Raw genomic sequence first — 21,692 nt, forward strand, 5'->3', positions numbered from 1 at the left:
TAAATAAAAATTAGAATAAAAAATTCATAATTGCATAAAAATTCCTAATCAAATTTTAAATTATTCTTTTGTTTAATTTAATTTAATTATCATTTTAATAAACTATTTCCATCAACTTAGCTGTCATATGAAACTTAATTGTCAAATTAAACAATAAATGACGACTCAAATTTGAGGCAATGGATCAAATTGTAAAGACTTCCATGTCGTCTTAATTTTATTAAAAGTGTTTATTTGCTTTGAACAGGTCAGATTAAGTTATTAGTTATTAATAGGATAGACATAAAAATGTGTATGATTTAATCACATATTTTAGATATTTTTTTATGTTAAATTTAAATCAGTATTTAACAATTAAAGAACTTGATTAGAATATTTTAAAGTTGTAATTTAAGAATGCTCGTGAATAAGTCCAAATAAAACAAACTCATAATAAAAAAATTAAATAAATTCACTCTTTATGGATATATGCTAATCCTTCAAATTTGAAAAAAATCTCATATAAACTCTTAAAATCTTACTAAATAAATTTAAAATAAAAAGATAATTATATCATTGTTGTTACTTATGTATTTTTATTTAATTTATTCATTTTTCTATGCTAGCTTTTTTTTTCAATTCCTTTAAAAATGTAAAATATTTATTTTTTATCGGTACGACAAATTCTAGCATTTTTTTAACATATCCATTTTCTACCGTTATTGACTGTTAAACTTATTTTCAATAATGACCTTTTATCTTCAAATTTACGGCTAAGGGTGTATAAAAAAAACTTCTCAATAAGACAACCTATAAGCCCAAAAATAACTACCTACACGAAGCAGTTTCTGGTAGTGGAATTTGGGAAATGTACTACAAAAACAATTTAACCAAGCAAGCTCTCCCAACGATATTTAAGAGCCTCATATGCTTTAGGACAAGGAATAGCCTGAAGCTTAAGCCTTCCATCACCGATTGTTTCTGTAACTAAGCCTAACCTTACCAATGTATTCACTGCCTTGTCGACCGGCATTTCAACCTGCAGAAGTTGTTTCAACGTCATGGTAAAATAAACTATATCGTCAATAAGTTGGCAGATATTAGTTTGTATTACCTTTTGTTTAAAGATGTCATATATGAATCTCTCACATTTGTCTCCAACTTTTTGGTAACAATTGGCCTGCAATCAAGGATGTTGTTAATTATCTATGTAATGCATTAAGAATGAATAAAGTTTCCCTTCGAATTAATTCGAGAAACATGTTATTTGAACTCGAGTGTCAATGGTAGACATGGGTGTATCTATTTTTTTTCTTTTATATCTTTCCATGAATCTAGAGAGTTCTATGAAGGTTACATCTCTGTACTCACATCCTAATTTGTAACATCGCAAGAAACAAATAGTAAACACGGAGCACAGAAGGCTGGTTTGAGAACTGGAAAAAATTAAGTTGACTATGGTTTAAGAGTTCATTTAAACATAGATTAAGAACTATAGATTACTATGTCTGTACTTGATTAGGACAACAATAAGGCACCTATATCAGATTTATTTAACCGTCAGAAATGGGATATAAGGGACAAACCTGGCCGTTCTCCATGTTAAGCAGGACAGCATAGGTTAAAATGGCTTCCTTGTACTGCATATAGTAAAGGCAGAGGAGAAAAAGAGTGAAAAATAAGGAAGACCATGTAAAATTTTCATGAAAATATGAAATCCAAGAAAGGAGTGAAAATCTTATATTATTCTTTGTTCAATATAAGAATCTCTATGCAGCTTGCTTTCCCCTCAATTGAACACTTACCATTATTCTTTTGCAAAATAAATAAGCAAAAGATTTTCTCACCTGCTGCTGTTCGGAAGCATCCAAAAGAAAATGAACTGAGCCGAAGCCACTTGCCAAGGTTTTCCCGTAAAGGGTCTTGTTAACCAATAGCTGTGGAAACGGATTTTTTTTAAGAAATTGTTTGAATACTTGGACATTGGATATAAGTTCTCAAAAAATAATTATTCCCAGTACTGCGTAGAAAAAAATTATAAACTTACCTGATACCTATCCCACGTTTGTTTGTAACCCAAGGCCACACGAGAAACATAGATTAACAAAGCAGTGATTGCAACCACGTCAAGAACTATTGCTGATCTGTAACAAAATGAAAAATTGAACACAAGATTTCAAGTGGAACCAACTTTTTCTAAAAAGATCAAATAGAAATACAACAAGACATACGGGGAAGATAAAATGTCCTCGAATTTGTAGTTTATCAAGAATGCTGAAAGCCCCAATATTGTGGCTACATCTAATCGTACCTACAAGTCAAATTCCCCAATATCAGGTCCATAGGTTATGCAAATTAACTTTGTAGTTGAATACAAGTTGGCTCAACTAGGTAAGCACTAGCTATTTGCGGTCCTTAGCCAAGGCCAATTAACCTGCATGCCCTTGGTTGCATGTGTTTTAACAAGTAGCTCAACAAGAGCCTATACGAGGCCAACCTTAAGAACAAAGAATAGAAAACACCTCGGCTCTAATAAGATATTAAGAATCCAACCTAAAACCAATTGAAAACAGGTGGAGAGACCAGACCTGAATATAGACTATGGAAATCCGGACTTAATAGATGTGAGATAAGTTGATAACGCAACTTAAATAAGGTTGATGTCCATGTTGCTTCAGTTGATTATCATTAAGTTTAGGGGCTGACAGTGAAAGACGAGATCCTAAAATCCCAAAGAAAGAAGCATGGATATCTTGTTCATACCGTGTCTATGATACGAAAAGACAGTTTTTTGTGAGGAAAAACAACCTACAAATAATCAAACAGCAAAGTTAAAATTCAAAGGCACATAAATGAATCATTATGACAACATTAAAAACATAAAAAGCATAATATGTGAAAGAGAATTGACAGACATTGAGATGTTAAGAATATTTACTGATAAATCCGGAATAGGAATTCTCTCATAGATCTTCAACTCTAATGCTTGAGCCTCAGAGTCCTCTTCAATATCTCCTTCAGCAAAATCCTTTGTATAGAGCAAAATCAGTTCTTGAAATGCTGGCTCCTGACAAGAAAAGGCAACAAAGTTTTAAACAACATTTCCTTGTGTATCAATTACTGTATAACAAAAGAAAATTAACTGTTCAAAACGGAAACAGTACCTGGAGGATTGACTGTGAAAGGAGAATGGAAACAGAAGTTTTTAACATTTTCCAAACGTCATTGCCACAATATTTCCTTGTGGCTGGCCTCCAAATGTCACCTAGGGAGATCCTTGATAAAAAAGTTGGCCTGAATGAAAATTTTCTTTCATTACTTGCTAAGAAAATAGGCTAAGATAAAACCTTCATAATCAAATCAAATCATTATACAGTGCACATTATAAGATGAAGTGATGTCGGATCAAGATGATTCATTTCTTTGTTTTTCCTTATTTTCCAAACTGTTGTCTAATTATCAGCACATTTTATTAACACTTTAGGTTTCTCATAAATATTTAACATCTTTATTATTGTTTTAAAAAAATCCAAACTGTTGTCTAATTATCAGCACATGTTATTAACACTTTAAGTTTCTCGTTTACTATTGTTTTTTTTTTTTTTAACAAAGTACTTTTTGAAGAACATGTAAGCCGATGTTATCTCAACCCTTCCCATCATATCCTGTCCATGAATGGAAAACATGAAGCATTGGATGCACAATTTGATGACAACCTTCCCATATGTAAAGAACATGAAAAGTTCGGTTTAACATACCTTAAATAAGGTTCGGAAACACTACTAACACTGTCAAGCTGAAATGGTGTTTCTGGTGTAGGAGGTAGAAGTCCAACTCTAGCAAGTAACTTCCTTAGAAGCCTTCCACGGGGTCCAATGGCTGATAGAAATCCTTCATAGCGACTAACTGCCCTCTGTGCTGCCAACCAGATAGGAAGGTCGCGATCTGATAGTTGGTCAACCCCCAGGAGACTTTCAGAATTTTGCTCATCATTAAGATATGACTGTTGAAAGAGAGATAGTTCCTCAAGCCAAAGCTTCAACCTCCTAACCCAGTTTCCTGCTTTGTCTTTCTCATAAGAAGATTTGAAAGCCTGTCCTAAAGTTGAAGATTGTCAAACTGAATGATTTATTACTCAAATTCGGGAAGTTAAAAAACTACAAAGATGAAACAAATAATATAGCTCAGACTACCAGAATACTAATGAATTAAATAACAGAGATCAATCATTGACACCTCGAAAGGTCACTTAAAATATATCGGTGCAGTCAATTCCATTCAGAAAACCTTGTTGGCATGCCTTCTAATGTTGGAAAGTCAACTAGGAAAGGGGAATTACCTCTTTGAGATTATAAGTAATCCATTTGCCAACCTTTCCCAATGGTTTTGATATAATGGAGAAGAATGCTTGCAGAAGTCTGGATTGTAAGTAATCCAGCTTTTCAACAATAAGTAGACCCTTCTGCCTCTCAGTTGCATATCCCCGCCTGTAAGAAAGAGGCCATTCTGAATCCAACATATTTACTAGTGAAAGCATGTAGAAAGTACATGCACACAGTAACTAAATTACCGGAATATAATCGCATTGGATTCGGATGCTTTCTTCCAGTCCACATATATGGGCAAAGTTAGGAGATAATCGGTGTTCAAGGCATTTGTCAACATCAAATCCGTAACTGATAGTTCTTCAAATTGCGCGTCATTAAGAAGTTGCATAAAAGATCTTTGAAAACGAGTAGCAACTGCAACTCTACAAACAGTTTTTGCATTGAAGTATTAATTTAACTGAAATATTGATCTAAAAGAACAATTATATGTGTGGCCGAATTTATAAGACTAACCTGGTCTTATCATCGGAAAACCTCCTAACATTTTTAGCTGAAGAATTTAGAAAGTTCCTCAAGTCCAAACCGTAATTGAACCACGTATCAGGTTCGATGTTATCCTCGTCGGTGAACTTAGATCTTTCACCGTTGGCTACAACTTCCGATTCTGAAACGTGCTCTGTCTTTCTATTTCCCTCTACGGAATAAGGATAGTAATAATCGGTTCGTATTTGCTCCAAAATGCTTTTGTGTTGGGCGTGAAGGATTGAATCCAGACACCTGGAAATTTTACACCGTAAAAGAAAATATCAAAGTTGAACGCAATAAACAAGAAATCGGAGAAGTTTTTTTAAACTTACGACGAAAGGAGGCGAAATTGACGCGCATCTTCATCTCGAGATTCGAACAAGCTCGAAACAATAGCATCCAAGAGCTCCGCCTTGGAAACTGGTATGTATTTCTGTCTAGGCACTTGAATTCTCGAAATTCCTGGTTTTTCCTCTTCTTCTTCGTCTTCATCTTCTTCATTCTTTATCCTCGGAACAACATCGCTGGTATCGGTGATCGTTAAATTAACGTCGTTTCGGGTTCCCAATGGCTCAGTGGATACGGCGCGGAGTCCCTGCGGAATACCGGGAACTTTGAGAGTGGCTACGGTCCGTAATAACAGGTAAGAAGCCGGTGAACGAGCACCTAAAAAAGGGCACCGTTCAAGGGATGATGATGGAGCGGTGACGCTGGTTTGAGTTTGCAAAGATAACATCAGATCGGAGGTGAAAGAAAATTTTTGAACTCTCGCGGGTTTTACAGTTGAAAAGCTTTTTGTTTCTTTAAATAAATAAATAATTATAATTATAGTTATTATTGTTGCCTGTTGGGCATATATGGCCGGTGGTGGTCGGAAATGAGGAGAGAAGAGTAAGGGGCCGGTGGTAAGTATACTTTGGATAAGGAAATTTAGCTTGGCCCAGTATTGTTTGAATTTATCGCTTTCGTTCTTTCTTTTTTTTAAGGAATCGCTTTATTTTCTTGGTTGTTAATAATTTGTAATTTTAATGTTTCGTCTAAAATATATACTTATTGCAGTCTTGATGCCACGTCGTTTTAATATAACTGTGAATATTATTTTTTCAATAAATTTAAATTTAAAATTTATCGAGAATAATAAAATCAAGGGTAAACTATTAAAATAGTCACTTTTATTTATTTTAAATTATATTTGAGTCACTTATGTTTGAAATATTACGTTTTAGTCACTTACATTATCACGTTGTAACATTTTAGTCATTGAGCCGTTAATTGCCGTTAATTGTGTAACGGTAAGCTGATATGGTACGTTAAATCATCATTTCAAACAAAAATTTTAGATTAATTTATACAATCGGTCTCTATTTTTTTTTTGTTTTGAGCAATTTAATTTTTTTCTTTTATATTCTTTTAACTTTATTTATTTTTCTTTATTTTTCACTCTTTCTTGCATCTCCCTCTGTTTTTCTCCTTTCTTCATTTCTTTTAATGTAGTTTTTTTATATTTTCCATTTATTAAAACTAATCCCTATACTTTTATTTTCTTGAATTTAAGTTTTTCAAGTAAGGCGAGCTTAGTCCAGGCCGTGTGGAATGGTCCAGCTCGTGTGGCTCCTGTAAATCGTTTCGATTTTTCAGTTTTCGCTCTTTTTACTCTAAAATGCTCTTCTAAGTATAAAAACATGAAGTTAAAAGATTAGGAATATAAAATTCACCATTAGCATCGAATAATTACCAAAGACGCATTAAGAATGAGGCCAACAACATGTTAATTTTAGCACCTACAATATATATATATATTTAAATTTCAATCCTATCCAAATTGCAATAGTTAAATGCATTTGGTTGAATTTTGCCAATAGTCCTATTCCATCCGTAAAATTATATATTTAATTTATATTTTTAAATTTTTTCATTATTAATCTTTATATTTTTAGAATTTTAGAATTTTAATTTTGATGCAACAACAATAATTAAATTCATTAATTGTATTTTTTTGTGTGTGTGAATATTATTTGAAAACAGCAAATTAATATGCAGGGGGCAACAAAGGGATAGTAGGAGCCTGGACACTCCCAAATTTAAAAATTTAAAATTTGACCCTTTAAAATTTATGACATTTTAAATTAGTACATGGTAGAATTATACTTTAGCCTTTAAAATGATAAAATTTTGATATAATCCTTTAAAAATTATAAAGATACAAACTATTAAAATAGCGAAATTACATTTTAACTCTCATAAAATTATATAACTTAGTTTTTACTCCTCCAAACAATTTTCTAGCTTTGCCTCTGCTAACATGATATTATATATGTGATACTATATTTGTCGCATTTAACAATTAGTTTTTTATTAGAATTAAAATTTCAAAATTCTAAAAGTACAATTACTAAAAATAATCAAGTACAATTATATAAACTAAATCCACAACTTAAACATAATATAAGAACTAATAACATAGTTTAACCTTCCGACAACTTCCACATAGTTTTGATAATTGGTCTATCATTTTGGTTGTGAGAGACGATGTAGCTTGCAAGACTGTTGAGCTATGATTTTAGCAGTTGAAGGGCTTTGCTCCAAAACAACGTGATAGCCATCTCCGACTTGATCCATTCCCAGGGTCAAGAGTTGCCAAAACAGCACACCGGCACATGATCCACCACCTATAGCGCTGCCGTATATGGCGGTGTAAATACGCCGGAAATAATTGTTTCTCTTCTCTAAGCTGTACCCCTTGCAAACTGGAAGACTTGCCAAACTCCCCTATTAGAAGTGGTTTTTTCAGTACTGAATTGGAATCTAAAATATGGGCTTGGATCCGTTTGTCAACAAAAGCAAGCTGGCCATCATCACTTAAGTTTGTTGATGGTAACCTGTAATTAGATTAGGGGAAAATAAAAATCAATTTACTCCCTCTTTTAAATTAATTCTAATTCTATTATTATAAAAATATATTTCAACAATTATAAAGTAAAATTAAATTAATACAAAGCATAAACAGACGAAAAATTGAAATGACTGGACAAAAATCATGATATTTACGTATGGTTCAACTAAAGATTAGATGTGTCTATCGGTCGGGCTCCTAATAAAAATTTTAGGCCTATTTGTTAAGCTTGACCTAGTCTGAAAAATGAGCCTAAAATTTTGTTAAAGTCCAGCTCGGATAAAATTACTAAAACTTGAGTTTGACTCGCCTGTATTACTTTTTTTATATAATTTTTAAAATATATATATAATATATCAAAAATACTAAAAACATTAAAATAAATGTTTCCCAACAAAATGAAAATAAATTGAAAAATTATTTATATTTAAATAATACTAAGATAGGTACAACTTAATAAGCAAATGCCTCTAAAATAGCAACAAAATTAACAATAAAACAAGAGTTATACAATATCCAAATAATAACCATAAAATAGTAACAACATAAAAGTAAAATGATACCAAAATAATAAAAAAATAACAAAAAAAAGTAAAAAAATAACCGTGGACAGATTTACTAAATTTTTATCCAAATTTTCCTAATTTTCGAATGAGCTTTTGGGCCCAGCCCGTGGACAAATCTACTAAAGACTCAAGACTCACATATGTTAATTACACATATTGAGACACAAATTTAAATACTTAAAGATTAAAACCTTAGCTTTTGCCAACAATACTAATATCTGGTTGACAAGTTTAATTATAGCTTTTATCCCTAAAATTTAGGATTTATTTTTTAATTTTAATTTGATATAATTTAATTCTTTACTTTTATAATATTATTAACAAAACCAAATTCATAACATGGACAGTTGATGTCATTAAAGTGGTGATGTAGATTTTCTTGTACTCTTATTCAGTGGTATAGTCAAAGAAAATTCAATCAATCATATTTAATTAATAGTAATTTTTTTAAAATTATTAATTTAGTTTAAGCCCTTGTAAGCATAATTTAAATGGAAATTTACATTTTTGACCTTTGATAGGTGATTGTGAGCCATTTTAATGCAATTTTTTAGTTCTGACTCCTTAAAATTTGGAATTTTATCTCACCCCTTCCCCTTAATTTTTAACAAAAGCAATTAATAACATCATCTATTTGGATTTATTAATAATATTATAAAATTAAAGGATCAAATTATGTCAAAATATAACGTAATTTAAAAATTAATAGTAAAATTAGATGTTTAAATAAGTATGAAGGAGTAGAGATGTTACCATTGCTCAGGGTAGATATGAATGGTAGCAAAATCAATCTCTGGGATCTGGTTATTGGAAATGAAATCAGTCCCTGTGAGAGAACTATTTGGATTGTACTGTTTCTTGGCTGCCATTGATGCTCCATAAAATCCTTCAAGTCCTATCTCCAGTAGATGGTGATTATCAATGGACTTAAAATGTGCAGCCATTTCTTTTAACCAGTTCTGTAAAGTGTAAAGATAGTTGAGCCAAAAAGAAATTCAGCTGAAAATGGGAATGCTAAATATATATTGTATTTAAGATTTGATTGAATTTATATTATCCATCAATTGAGTTTTAATTTTGACATAAAGTTATCAAAAACTCATTATTTTTTATAAAAAAAATTAATATTATTTTGATGGTAGTTTTGTCTTTTCATATAAACTCTAGAAAAATAGTTACATCCGAACCTAAAATATTATGATCTTTAACATCTCTACTTTACCATTTAAACCAAATCATGTTTGATTATTATATAAATTATTTAAATTCGTTACATAAAATTTTCACTCATAGCTTGGATGTGTTATAGTCTACTTGTATACAAAGTGTTTGATTTAGTTGGTGTCGTGACACTAGAGGTGCTCATGGGTTGGATTAGTCCGGGTTCGAGTCAGACTCATATAAAGTATCTAGACTAATTTTTTAAACTCAGGCCCGAACAACCCCTAAAAAGGGGCTTACTTTTTTGCCCAAACTTGATTTAATTTAAGAAAGGTAAACCCAAGTCTAACTTGGCCCATTCATACTTGATTTTTTTATATATTGGTTTTTATTTAAAAATAATTTTTTAAAAATACATTAAATGTATTAAAAAAAGTTAAAATAAAAGTTTTCTAACACATTAAAAGGTATTTATATTAAAAAAATTCTATAAATTAATAATTTTTTTATTATATTAAAAAACAAAAACAATAATATTTTATTGTATTAAATATATATTTTAAAATTTTATATTTTGGGTTCGGTTATTTATTTGAGTAAGTTTTTTTTAGGTTTTGGGTAATGAGTTTAATTGTTAATAGATTAATGATTTAATATAAAAATAAATATATAATTATTATTTAACATATGTAATTAATATAATATTTTTTATTACATAATATATTCGGGTCGTGTTTAGACCAAAAAGTCTTGCCCAAAGCCTAACTCATATAGAAGATGGGTCTTAAATTTTACCCAAACTCATTTTTGGGCCTTGTATTTTGTCCAAACCCTCTCATTTTCTAGGCGAATCTTTAGACCTAAACGAATGACCCGATCCATGAGTAAGTCTACATGAACTAACTAGACCTGCTCATGGGCCCGGGCACCTAGCCCTACCCAAAGGCCTGCCCAAAAAGTGGGAAGATTTGGGCAAAAAAATAAAGTTTATTTTAAATCTGCTATTTTTTTGTTATTTTAATGATATATTATTGTTGTTTTCTCCCTATTTTGCCACCATTTCACTATTATGTTGCTATTATTTTGTTGTTATTGTTTGAATATTATATAACACTTATTTTATTGTTAATTCTGTTATTATTTTAGAGATATTTTCTTATTAAGTTGCATCTATCTTAGTATTATTTAAATATACATATTTTTTAAAATTTATTTTTAATTTATTTAGAAATATTTATTTTAATATTTTTAGTATTTTTGATGTATTATATATATTTAAAAATTATGTAAAAAAAATTTAATATATACGGGTCCGACCAGGTTTTTAGTATTTTATCTGGGCCGTGCTTGGGAAAATTTTTAGGCCTATTTTTCGGGCTAAACCCGAGCCTAACAAATAGGCCTAAATTTTTATTTGAACCCAACCCAACCCAACCCATAATCACCTCTAGAACCAACTCAGTGAATTAACTAAAAAATATTTTATTGTTAACATGCGTAAAAGACATATAAAGCAAATCCCAATAATAGTATGGCCAAAAATCCTAGCAACAGGATTGAGAAGTTGGTGATGCCAAATATAGCTAATTAGATTGAGTGAAGTGGGGGCAGAAAGCTTTTTTTAGAGGGAAATTGAACAAGTAATAGAATTATTTTTAACAAACAGAAACAACAAAAGAAGCAAATTCTCTTTCTCTATATGCCACTTTCATAGTTTCTTCATATGATTCCCTATGGAGTTACATGCATGTACTATACTTAGAAATGAGATTAATGTAATTATTTTGTTTTCATTACTGTCTTGTTCTTGGTCTTTTCGTTACACATAAATAGGAATTGTCTTTTTTAATATTTATTATATTTATTTATTATCTGAAGATATAGATTTGAATTGCGAAAACACATTTTGAGAATAATAAAATTTTGAGAAGTTGTGAATATAAAACAAAGTAAATTTGAATTATGCATCAAGACACGCAAATAAAAAGGTCCAACTTGATTGTGACGAAGGTAAGGATTAGAGTACCTAAGAGATCCGTGTTGTATAGGAGCTAAATTAAATTAAATCTTTTATTGTTAAATAGATAAATTTAGTTCTTATACTATTAAAAATGACTACAAAAGTAAAAATTGTAACGGAGTTAACATTTATTGTTTTAAAAAAATATTTTTTTCAATTGCTGATCAATTTCAAATAAAAGATACATTAAATGATTTTTTTTAAACGAAAATGTTAACTTTATTTCAATTTAACCTTATTTGGTTCTTTTTTAATAGTACGAGACTTAATTAATCTATTTAATAGTAGGACTAATTTGATTAGGTCTCTAAAATAGAGGGACCTCCAAGTTGCATTCACCCAAAAGCAAGACTCAACATGTAATGAGTAAAGGTTAAATTTTGCTATTAGTACCTGTACTTTGTGAAAGTTGTAGATTTAGTCCTTGTACTTTAATTTGATAAATTTTAGTACATGTACTTTTCGAATTTCGAAAATTTAGTTCTGACAGAAATAGTAGCAGTTAAATTCATTTGGTGAAATCTAATTATTAGTATTGTACTATGTTTACAGTTGTAGATTTGGTTTATATTCTTCAATTGGATTATTCTAAGTTCTTATACTTTGTGAATTTCGAAAATTTTGTCTTAATACAAATAATAGTCGTTAATCTATTAATTGAATTTTAGCGAGTGATATATGAAAATAACAAACTGATGTGACATTACACATATAATAATATGTTTGTCACATTAGATTTTGAAAATTAAAAAACTTGATTTAATAAATTTAACAGTTATTATTTGGTGAGGATTGAAATTTTTAATCTAAAAAGAGAATAATTAAAATGACCAAATTAAAGTATAAATGTACTTTCATAAAATACAAAGATTAATAACTAAATTTAACCGATTGAGCACAACTAGCATAAAATGGATTCCACATAGTGAGAGAAAGAGATAATTGAAACCTGAAAACGAGCCCCCGTAGGGTCAGTGGGGCAATGAGGTTCATTGATGAGCTCCCAAGCAAAAATGGTAGTATCATCTTTATATAACACTCCAGTAATTGTGTTATTTCTCATCAACACTACCTGCAGAATTATATTTTTCTCACGATCCGTAAGTTAATAAAGAATTGCAAATATACCCCCATATTTTTCAATTAAAAAAAACCTTATCAATCACCCCTATAAGAATTAATCAACTAAAATATTCCCTGCCTGCAAACATAGTTATCAACCCTAATATTAAATATCAAAGATCTTATCCTCCTTATCCGAAAAGAAAAAGGATAAGAAAGAAGGTAAATCATCAAAATAGTCACTTTTATTTGCTTCAAGTGACATTTTAATTATTTATGTTTGAAATGTTACGTTTTAGTCATTTATATTATCGTTTTGTTACGAAATGGTCACTTTACCGTTAAGATCTATTACCTCTCAAATGACAGTCCGGTGTAACAGATAAAATGAGTTTTAAATGCCAACGTAGATGTCCAGCTTAAACTATTAATTTTACCTCATTTTACCTCAATTAATAGTTTAAGTACCACTTTTGACAAAAAAATACATAAGTGGAAAAAATGAAATAATTTTGGGGTCAATTTGAAATTAAGCAAAAAAAATACAAGTACCTTAACGTGATTCTTGTAGTATTCTTTAACAAGTGAGTTTGTATAAAAGTCATCTTCATTTTCCAGGTCCTGACCTCGTTGCTTTGCCCATTGAACATATTTTCCTTTTCCTCCAAAATCTTTAAAATTATTCACTAAACTCAAAATCAAGTGAATTTTAAACTTCTTTGCTTCTGCTACAACAAAATCCAGTCCCTGTAAATATATATATATATAGGAACCAATGTTAGCTATAATGGCCAGAGTACCCGATAATAATACCAAAAAATAAAATAAAAATTATACCTTGAACACGTCTTCATTGTAAGAACCAGGAGATGTTTGAAGAGGCATGTAATCACCATCGTTAAAAGCCCAAGTTCTTGCAATGTTCATGCCGTGCTTGGAGGCTTGTCGGAATGTGTTTGTGACCTTGTTTCTTGTTGATGGGTCTGATGCAAATATCATCATCCAATAAGCATTGAAGCCGTATAAGTATAATGGGTTTCCGTTGATGACGAAGTTGGTTCCTTTTGTTTGGACGAAGGTACTGCCGATTGGGTGATCAACCGCAGCATTGTGGGTTTCACGGTGGAAGGTGGTTGATGTTAGGGATAGCAAGATGAAACAATGGAACCAATGGTTTCGTTTCCTATTGGTTAACGACAATGAAGCACAAGAAAATATAGTCATGATTTTACAGTTCGGAGAAAAGAAAATGGAAGTTGGGAGAGATGGGAAAGGTTGTGGAGGGTAAATGGATTTAAATAGAGAAAATTGGTATTTCTTTTAGGGTAAACTGCATCATTAATCACTAAATTATGAGTAAATTTTTGTTCTGGTCACTAAATTATTCGAAAGTTTTCATTTAGGTTACTGAATTATTTAAAAGTTTTTATTTAAGTCAAGTTAAGTTTTTTTGAAAAAAAGTTTTGCCAGCGAACTCTAAGTAATGATTTGACGATCAGTATAGTGGATCGATATCCATTGATAAGTAGTAGAACATACATTAGATTCAAGTCAATTTGACGGTCAATGTAAGCAATCGGAGTTGTTTGAATTTTGATTCACAGATTCATGACGTCTAAAGTTGTTTCAAAAAAAAAAAAACAAAGTTGTAATAGAGAATGAGAAAAAACCTTTCGATTAGTGTTGACAATGCGAACATAAAAAGTCATATAACATCAATTTTAACATCTTAATACTTAAATCAAAACTTCTGGATAGTTTTATAATCAAATTAAAAACATACTCATAATTTAGTTACTACTAATTTTTTTTATTTAAATTTCTATAAGACAGCTTGATAAAATAAGACAAATTATCTATATTTGTTATATGGCAGTCCTTGATTTATTACATAAGGCGTATCAATTTATGTGACCTAAAGAATCGAATGCATTAATAAAGAACAGCTAGTAGCAAGTCTAGAGTGACGTGCCACAAACATGTTAAGTCCCCGCTAAGGTTTTCGAATTGAATTGGTAAGTAGAATTGATTATATCAAAAATCAATTAAAGTATTGATTTAGAATAAAACGTTAGTTGAATGATTTATAATTTAATACAAATTATTGAATTGAATTAAAAAATTAATTAAATTAAAAGATTTTTTTTTAAAATTTATTTAATTTAATTAATTTAGTTTTGAAAACTTTGGTTGTTGGTTAAAGATATTAGCATGAACTGATCCTAATATGTCTTCAATTCTAAGTCCAATTCATCAAGTGGGGTTAAGTTTCGACATTTTTATTAGTAATAATGTTTGATGTATTGTCAGTATATGAGTTTAATACACCTAACATTATTACCGAATAATTTCATTCCATCTCATCATTAAATAAAAAAAATTATGAAAAAAAATTATTTAATTCCATAAATATTAGTTAAAAGATAATTGTTTGGTGCATTGATTTAAAAAGAAAAATTAATTCCATAAATGAGATTAAAAAAACCATTAAATGATGTTAATTTATATTAAATATTTTAAAATAAATCTTTCTTGTAGGATTAAAAAGCTCGTTAAAGTATATGAGAGGTCCCTGCATTATAGACACCAAATCAATTTAATCCCTATATTGTTAAAAAGAATCAAATAAGTCTAAATTGTATAAGAGTTAACATTTATTGTATAAAAAATATTTATTATTCGTTTCAGTTGTAATTCAATTCCAAATAAAAGATTTCGTTTACAAAATCATAAAAGAAGTTTTAAAATGTTAACTCTTTTAAATAGTAAATTATATTTTTTAAACATGAAATATTAGCTCTATTCTAATGGGGCATTTGTGGATTCTTTTTAATAATACAATGACTAAAATGATCCATTTAATAGTATAAGAATTAATTTGATTAGGTCCTTATAATAGAGGGACCTCTGAAATATATTCACCATTCTATATAAGGTTAGACTTGAAAATTTTATTAATTCATATTTCAGACCGAGCCAAGCCTGAACAAAGAAAATATCTAAAACTACTATTATTTAAGTCTGGCCCATAACTATATCTAACCATATTCCTCGAAAAAAAGCCTTACGTGGACCAAAACTTAGAAACCCCATTTTACGTAATTTTGGGGCCTATAAAACCCATTTCATTTCGGCCCACCATATGGATATCGACACGAAATAAATCTAAATTTGGCGCGCGCTTCTCAATCCAAATTTGAAAAACGAGAGGATCTCTTCTGAGCATTCTCCTCAATTTTCAACTTTCAACTTCGATTCTCGCTCTCACTTTCTCTGCGGTATGAAATTTTTCTTTATGATTTAATTGTTCGATTAATTTTATAACGCGAAGAAATTTTTTCTTTTTTCCTTTTTTTAGTCAAATTTTCCTTCACTATTTTTGGTTTTGATGATGAGAGATATTCAGTTTTAACTTTTAAGGATAAAATGGAAAGTGCAACGAATGAAGCTTCGAGAAAACGCAAGAAACCAGACGTAAAAGCTTCCTTGATTTCTCTTCTTATTTTTTCTTTATTTTCTTTTTATTTTCAATCAAATTAGTATGTGATTTTGTCCTAAAACGTTAGGTGGGAGAGAAACAAGAAGATCACATAAGCAATGGAACTATTATGGAGGAAATAACAGAGAAAGAACAATCTGAGGCAATCATCGTTGGATCTGAAGAAATGGAATTCAATGTCTCTCACATTCTTAAAAAGATCAAGCGCTTCACTCAACTGGTAACTGTAATTTTGCATAAGCAGCTAGATATTCACAATAATTTTAATTATTTCATTTCCTTTTTAATAATTTCATGGAGGTCTCGGAGCTGTTAGAATCAGAAAAATCAATGTTCAAGGAATTGAGTAACGATTTTGAAGAGCGGCTAATCATGTAAGATTCTACACCTATTACGTATGTATTCAAATCTAAAATCGGAGGAGATTTCTTTTTTAAAAAAAATTGTTTTATTTTAATATTTTTTTGAAGGATACATAAAGAACAAATGGAGAAATGGCAGGAAGAGATCAAGGAACTGAGACTGATGGATGCATCAAATGAGGAGGCAACTGCTCTGTTGAGTAATGCTCGTTTTTTACTTCAGAATCCCTTTTCTGAATCTTGAAAGGTAAAATCTCCTAAGGTAATCCAATTCCAATTAGCACTTTCTTTCTTTTTTTCATGGAAATCAAGTGAAGTGAGATTTGTTAATGCAAGTAATTAGTTTTAATCAATTTGAATAGTAGATTAGTTTCAAACATTTTGAATCCTTGATTCCTTACCTGTTTGGCTAATGGAATTATAATATGCGAAAATTGTTTGTGAGGTAGTTTATTCATATGTAAATTCAGCTCTTAGCAATAGATATGATGATTCGGATCCATATATTCATTGCTCTTTTCACTATTGAGCAGACAATTTTCTTCCCTTTAAGCCATGACTTATTTTGTTATGTTACTTGTGTATATTTTTAAAAATATCATTCTGCTATTAGTAAATATAATATGAGTAATTTGTAGAATTAATTTATGTTTTTCTTTTGAAATTTCAGTTTTGACCCCAATAATAATAATAAAATTTTTTATGTCAAATTTTGCTATTATTTTCACACAGGGTATAAGTTATAAATTATAGATTTGGTTTCTCTAATCTAATTTTCACTTCCTATATTTTTTAAAATTTAAAATTTTAGTGTTGTAATTATTAATTCATTAACTAAAATCAATCACTTTTTTTGTGCATATTATGTGAAAATATTTTGACATGACACTGTATATGTAATAATATATTTGTCATTTAATATTTTAGAAATAACATAATTTAACTTAATGAGCCTAATGATTATTTTTTTTAGTAAGAATAAAAATTTTAAATTTTAGTTAATTAAGTTTTAGTTTAATTGACATTGTTGTTAGTGCAATAAGATGTGAATTTAAGTACGTTGAAATATGTTTATCTATTTTTTAAAAATAAAAGATAGGTTATTGTTAATTTTAGAGTTTATATAAAAAACTTTAAAATTTAAAAATGTTCATATATTAAAAATAACCGCAGATTAAATGATGCTAATGGTAGAAATTGATCATTTAAAAACAATAAAAACAAAATACAATTTCTCTTACATTTGAAGAACGTGAAATCATGTGTAAGCAATTGAATGGATCCGAAAGTTGGATTCGAATATGGTATCAGGCATGTGCTATATGGGTGTAATCCATTAGGACAAACTGTGCTGTATGGTTCCACTTATTAACAAAATAAATTTTTCCCTCTATAAATAAGAAACCAATATTTGCAGATTCATAGTGGTTGCCATGTAGTATAACTGCAGCTATCTTTCCTTCTTCTCTCTTCCATATTTTTATATACATAATTAATCGCAATTCAAAAATATGATTTGTATATAATATTGAACAAATTAAAAATAATTAAAATTGGCACTCGTAATTTGTTTAACCCTATTGTTGTATAAAAATTTTAGTTGGAACTGAAATCGGAAAATTATGAATTATAAATTATAAACTTTTATAAAAATTCTTTTAAGAGTTGCTATTTTTTTTATTGTGTCCAACATTTTTAGGATACAATGCTTTTATTTTGAGTTGGAATAATTTGACTATACTTAAATTATTTTAACAAATCAAAATGAATTTAGGGAAAAACATTTAAAAAAGAATGTTTGTGTAAGTCACTTATGAACTCAATTTTGATTATTGTGTCTATATATATAGAGTACTAAGGGATACACATATAATCTCTTTAAAAAAGATAATTTTACTAATTGAGTTTTAGCTCGATTGACATTGATTTTGTTATCAGTATAGGATAATGTGAGTTTGAGTGCGTTGAAGTATTATCTTCCTATTTAAGAGTCAAAGAGGGAATATAGAAAATTTTAAGCATTATATAAAAAAGAATAAATATGATAAAAACTTATAATAAAATTAATTAAAAAAAAAAGACACAACTCTTCATATAGAAATATGTTTATGAATAATTGTGTTTATAAAAGTATGGACACTTCTCATAAATATTATATTATATTCTTTCTTTTGGTTTTCTTTCCTATTATTTATCTATATTATTTGTTAAGTTTTTATTGAATTGATGTCACCTATCAGTTAGGTTTCAACTCAATTAGAGATTTATCAAAAACCTATTTTATTTACTAAGTAAATTATATATTTATGTGGGGTTTATGTTTTTTTATATTTTTATAAATTAATAAAAGAATTATCTATAATAAAATGTGAACGAAGGACACTATGTATATAAAATTTTTTCATTTACAATTTGAAGTAAAACAATTTTTTATTCTTATATAAAACTTTAATAACTATATTTGTTATATACATTTTTATATATTTTTATGTCTATACTCATATTATTATAATTTCTACACATATATGTGTTATAGAATATTTAGTATGATTTAAGTCCCTAATTGAGTTAGTGTCTTGTGACACCATTTCAATTAGGAAAATTAAGGAAATATCATTTTGTAATTAAAATAAGTTATATTATTTGAGTGTATTTTAGTCTTTATATTTTAAAAAAACACAAATAAAAAATTACATGGGATGAGATTTGAACCTATAATATTCATATCAATAAAACATTAACATTATCACTAAATTAAATCTTTATTTTAATATTAAATTCACTTTTTAATATTATTATACATTTTTTTACCTTAATCAGTTGTATATATTGATAATGTTGTTGATTGAGTTAGTGTTAGTAGTCAACTTGACTATAACTCAAGATTGATGACAACATCATGATAAACAATTATACTACATTTAACATTCCTAAAATGATATATTTATGTGCTTAAATTTCATTTTATTTATAATTTAATCTATTTTATTAATTAATTTTAAATTAAATATTTCATTATTAAAAATAATGTATTATAAGTACATAGTTTTCACATACATATAAAAGTTCTAATATACATAATATATAATTGTTGTATATATATAAAAGTATATTTATAAATGAATCATGTTTCGAAAATAGGAAGTAAACATAAATAGGAATTTTTTGAGTTGACTTTGATTTTCTAATTTCAGTTACAGAATATACTTTCAATTTATTGTTTAAGAATAAATTCCATCATTGTGTTTATTAGGCCTATTTTCAATTTTGGTTAAATCATCTTCTAGAAGCATGGGGTATATTATATTGCTAAAGAAATTTTAGTTTTAATATTTTTCTAATTCATTTATTGCAAGATATTTAATTGACTTTTATATCTATTAAATGACTCAATTTTCAAAAAATGGAAGTTTGGTCATACAAGGTAAATGAGTTGGTAATTTGACAAACTGATAATTATCACAAACTTTTTGCGCCATATGAAAATGATAGTGTTGAATTTTATAATTCATATTATATTTTAAGCTACCTTATGTATTTTAAATAATGAAAAAACTCATTGGTTTGAGTGAAAACATAATCATATTATCAAATTACACAGGTGATTGAATATTAATTTAATTAGTATGAATATTTATATAATTAATTAAATTTTAATTTAATTAATATGAATATTATTATTAATGTAGGAAAACGATAAATTTAAATATGTTAAAATGTACTATATTCCTATTTAGAGATTAAGAAAAGATTATATAAATAATTCTAGGCAAATAAAAAATAACAGATAAAAAAAAATACCAAACCTCATAAAATAAATATCGTGTGAAATACTTCAAATATTCAATACATGATAGTATGTTGATTATATTGCCTCAAAGTGAACTTATTTTGGTAATTTAAATTACATTATTCAACTCCAAAGAAACAATTTTATGATTTTTCACCTCAAAACTCAAATTACCTTCTTCTTCTTTTTTTTTTCTTACTTAGGGGAAAGTCTGCTTTTGATCTTGTTGACTTCTTTGGTACCAATTTGGAATGCCTTGGTCAACACATGGTCCGGCACTGCTGGTGTTGAACCAAACAAGGTAACGGCAATCGACTGAGTTCCCGGCAATTGGCTGTTGAAGCCGGAGATGACCGATGCCGGTTCTTTGCCGTTGTTCTGCTGGAAATGAACCAAACCTTTAGGGAACGCGAAAATGTCTCCTTTTTTTAAGGATTTGGAGATCAACTTGTTGGCAGTGGTGATGAACCCCACATCCAATTCACCATCGAGAACAAAGATGATCTCGGTGGCGCGTGGGTGAGTGTGAGGTGGGTTAAGTCCGCCAGGTTGATAGTCAATACGAGAAAGCGACACCCCAAGGGTGTTCAACCCTGGGATTTTCTCAACATTGGCTCCGGTCACCACCGATCCCACCGAGTTGTTGACCACCGCCGGCTTGGCTAAGCCACTAAAGAAGAAATCATTTTCCGTTACATCGGCATCCTTCTTGCATGCAAATCCATTCACCTTCACCCCTACAGATACATACATACATACATGATTTATGTTAGCTAGAAAAAAGGGTATTATTTGTTTAGATCAAAACTGTTGACTTTTGTTTTAATTACCTGAAGATGTATCGGCTACGCAGATATCTTGGAGGAGATCAGGGTCAGATTTGGCGACGCTGAAGACAGCAACCAAAGCGACAAAATATGCAAAAACCTTGGCAGCCATGGAGATTTAACAATCAAGTGAAGCAAAAAGGTAAACAATTATAGATTTTAAAGCTTAAAAAAAACTAAAGGTATTTGGTTTTGGTTGTTGGTAGAGAAAGGAGGCTGTTGTGTTTACTTTTATATGGGAAGAAAATGGGTTATGTGGTTTGGGTGGAATAAAATTATTGGTGTGACAGTGAAGTTTTCGAAAACAGGATTGGGTTGGGTTCCAAGCAAAGCAATTTGTTTAATTGCAAATAAAAACAAATAGGGTAAATTACACCTAAGTCACTCAATTATTATAAATTTACATTTTAGTCATTTAATTTAAAAAAAGTTACAGCTTCGTCATTGTCCCTGTTAACTTAATAGCAGACTCAAATCCCGTTACCTTACTATTTATTGCAGGGTAAAGTTATTGAACTGTTGGAAAATTTTAATGCATCAACTTATAACTTTTTAAAATTAAATTATCAAAATGTAAATTTATTAATAGTTGAGTAACCTGATTGTAATTGCCTAAATACTTTAGCAACCAAATTTGACCCCATTTAGTAGGGTTCTAGACTTTTCAAATGGCCAACATT

The 21,692-nt window shown here is 29.1% G+C and overlaps 3 protein-coding genes and 1 pseudogene across 3 annotated transcripts; 1 reads left to right on the top strand and 3 right to left on the bottom strand.

Moving 5' to 3' along the window:
- Positions 1–761: 761 nt before the first annotated feature.
- On the bottom strand, positions 762–5,792 carry LOC107923018 (uncharacterized). Its single transcript, XM_016853220.2, has 14 exons — positions 5,165–5,792; positions 4,821–5,084; positions 4,550–4,729; positions 4,319–4,466; positions 3,738–4,072; positions 3,144–3,273; positions 2,918–3,046; positions 2,743–2,787; positions 2,211–2,290; positions 2,027–2,123; positions 1,827–1,916; positions 1,566–1,619; positions 1,094–1,159; positions 762–1,018 (listed from the first exon to the last, which is right to left on the bottom strand). The coding sequence occupies exons 1-14, from the start codon at positions 5,566–5,568 to the stop codon at positions 866–868; spliced, it is 2,175 nt and encodes a 724-aa protein (XP_016708709.2). The 5' UTR covers positions 5,569–5,792; the 3' UTR covers positions 762–865.
- Positions 5,793–7,165: 1,373 nt separating this feature from the next.
- Positions 7,166–13,778, bottom strand: LOC107919345 (mannan endo-1,4-beta-mannosidase 4-like; annotated as a pseudogene).
- Positions 13,779–15,732: 1,954 nt separating this feature from the next.
- On the top strand, positions 15,733–16,938 carry LOC107938527 (uncharacterized). The gene is made up of 5 exons (XM_016871712.2): positions 15,733–15,812; positions 15,941–16,008; positions 16,101–16,253; positions 16,334–16,407; positions 16,504–16,938. The coding sequence occupies exons 2-5, from the start codon at positions 15,961–15,963 to the stop codon at positions 16,637–16,639; spliced, it is 411 nt and encodes a 136-aa protein (XP_016727201.1). The 5' UTR covers positions 15,733–15,812; positions 15,941–15,960; the 3' UTR covers positions 16,640–16,938.
- Positions 16,939–20,205: 3,267 nt separating this feature from the next.
- On the bottom strand, positions 20,206–21,321 carry LOC107923008 (germin-like protein subfamily 2 member 4). Its single transcript, XM_016853209.2, has 2 exons — positions 21,016–21,321; positions 20,206–20,922 (listed from the first exon to the last, which is right to left on the bottom strand). Exons 1-2 carry the CDS (start codon positions 21,122–21,124, stop codon positions 20,381–20,383), a joined length of 651 nt encoding a protein of 216 aa, XP_016708698.1. The 5' UTR covers positions 21,125–21,321; the 3' UTR covers positions 20,206–20,380.
- Between the last annotated feature and the right edge of the window lie 371 nt (positions 21,322–21,692).

The sequence above is a fragment of the Gossypium hirsutum genome, chromosome A12 (assembly GCF_007990345.1).
Source record: "Gossypium hirsutum isolate 1008001.06 chromosome A12, Gossypium_hirsutum_v2.1, whole genome shotgun sequence".
In the NCBI taxonomy this organism is placed as follows: Eukaryota; Viridiplantae; Streptophyta; class Magnoliopsida; order Malvales; family Malvaceae; genus Gossypium; species Gossypium hirsutum.

Excerpts from the sequence above, each read along its gene's own strand:
- LOC107923018 (XM_016853220.2), bottom strand. The coding sequence starts at position 5,568 with ATGTTATCTTTGCAAACTCAAACCAGCGTCACCGCTCCATCATCATCC. Across the intron at positions 2,788-2,917 it reads TTCCTATTCCGGATTTATCA|GTTGTTTTTCCTCACAAAAA; the intron begins GTAAATATTCTT and ends GATTATTTGTAG. Across the intron at positions 1,917-2,026 it reads AAACGTGGGATAGGTATCAG|CTATTGGTTAACAAGACCCT; the intron begins GTAAGTTTATAA and ends CCGTTTCCACAG.
- LOC107938527 (XM_016871712.2), top strand. The coding sequence starts at position 15,961 with ATGGAAAGTGCAACGAATGAAGCTTCGAGAAAACGCAAGAAACCAGAC. Across the intron at positions 16,254-16,333 it reads TCAAGCGCTTCACTCAACTG|GTCTCGGAGCTGTTAGAATC; the intron begins GTAACTGTAATT and ends AATTTCATGGAG. Across the intron at positions 16,408-16,503 it reads TTTGAAGAGCGGCTAATCAT|GATACATAAAGAACAAATGG; the intron begins GTAAGATTCTAC and ends ATTTTTTTGAAG.
- LOC107923008 (XM_016853209.2), bottom strand. The coding sequence starts at position 21,124 with ATGGCTGCCAAGGTTTTTGCATATTTTGTCGCTTTGGTTGCTGTCTTC. Across the intron at positions 20,923-21,015 it reads CGTAGCCGATACATCTTCAG|GGGTGAAGGTGAATGGATTT; the intron begins GTAATTAAAACA and ends ATGTATCTGTAG.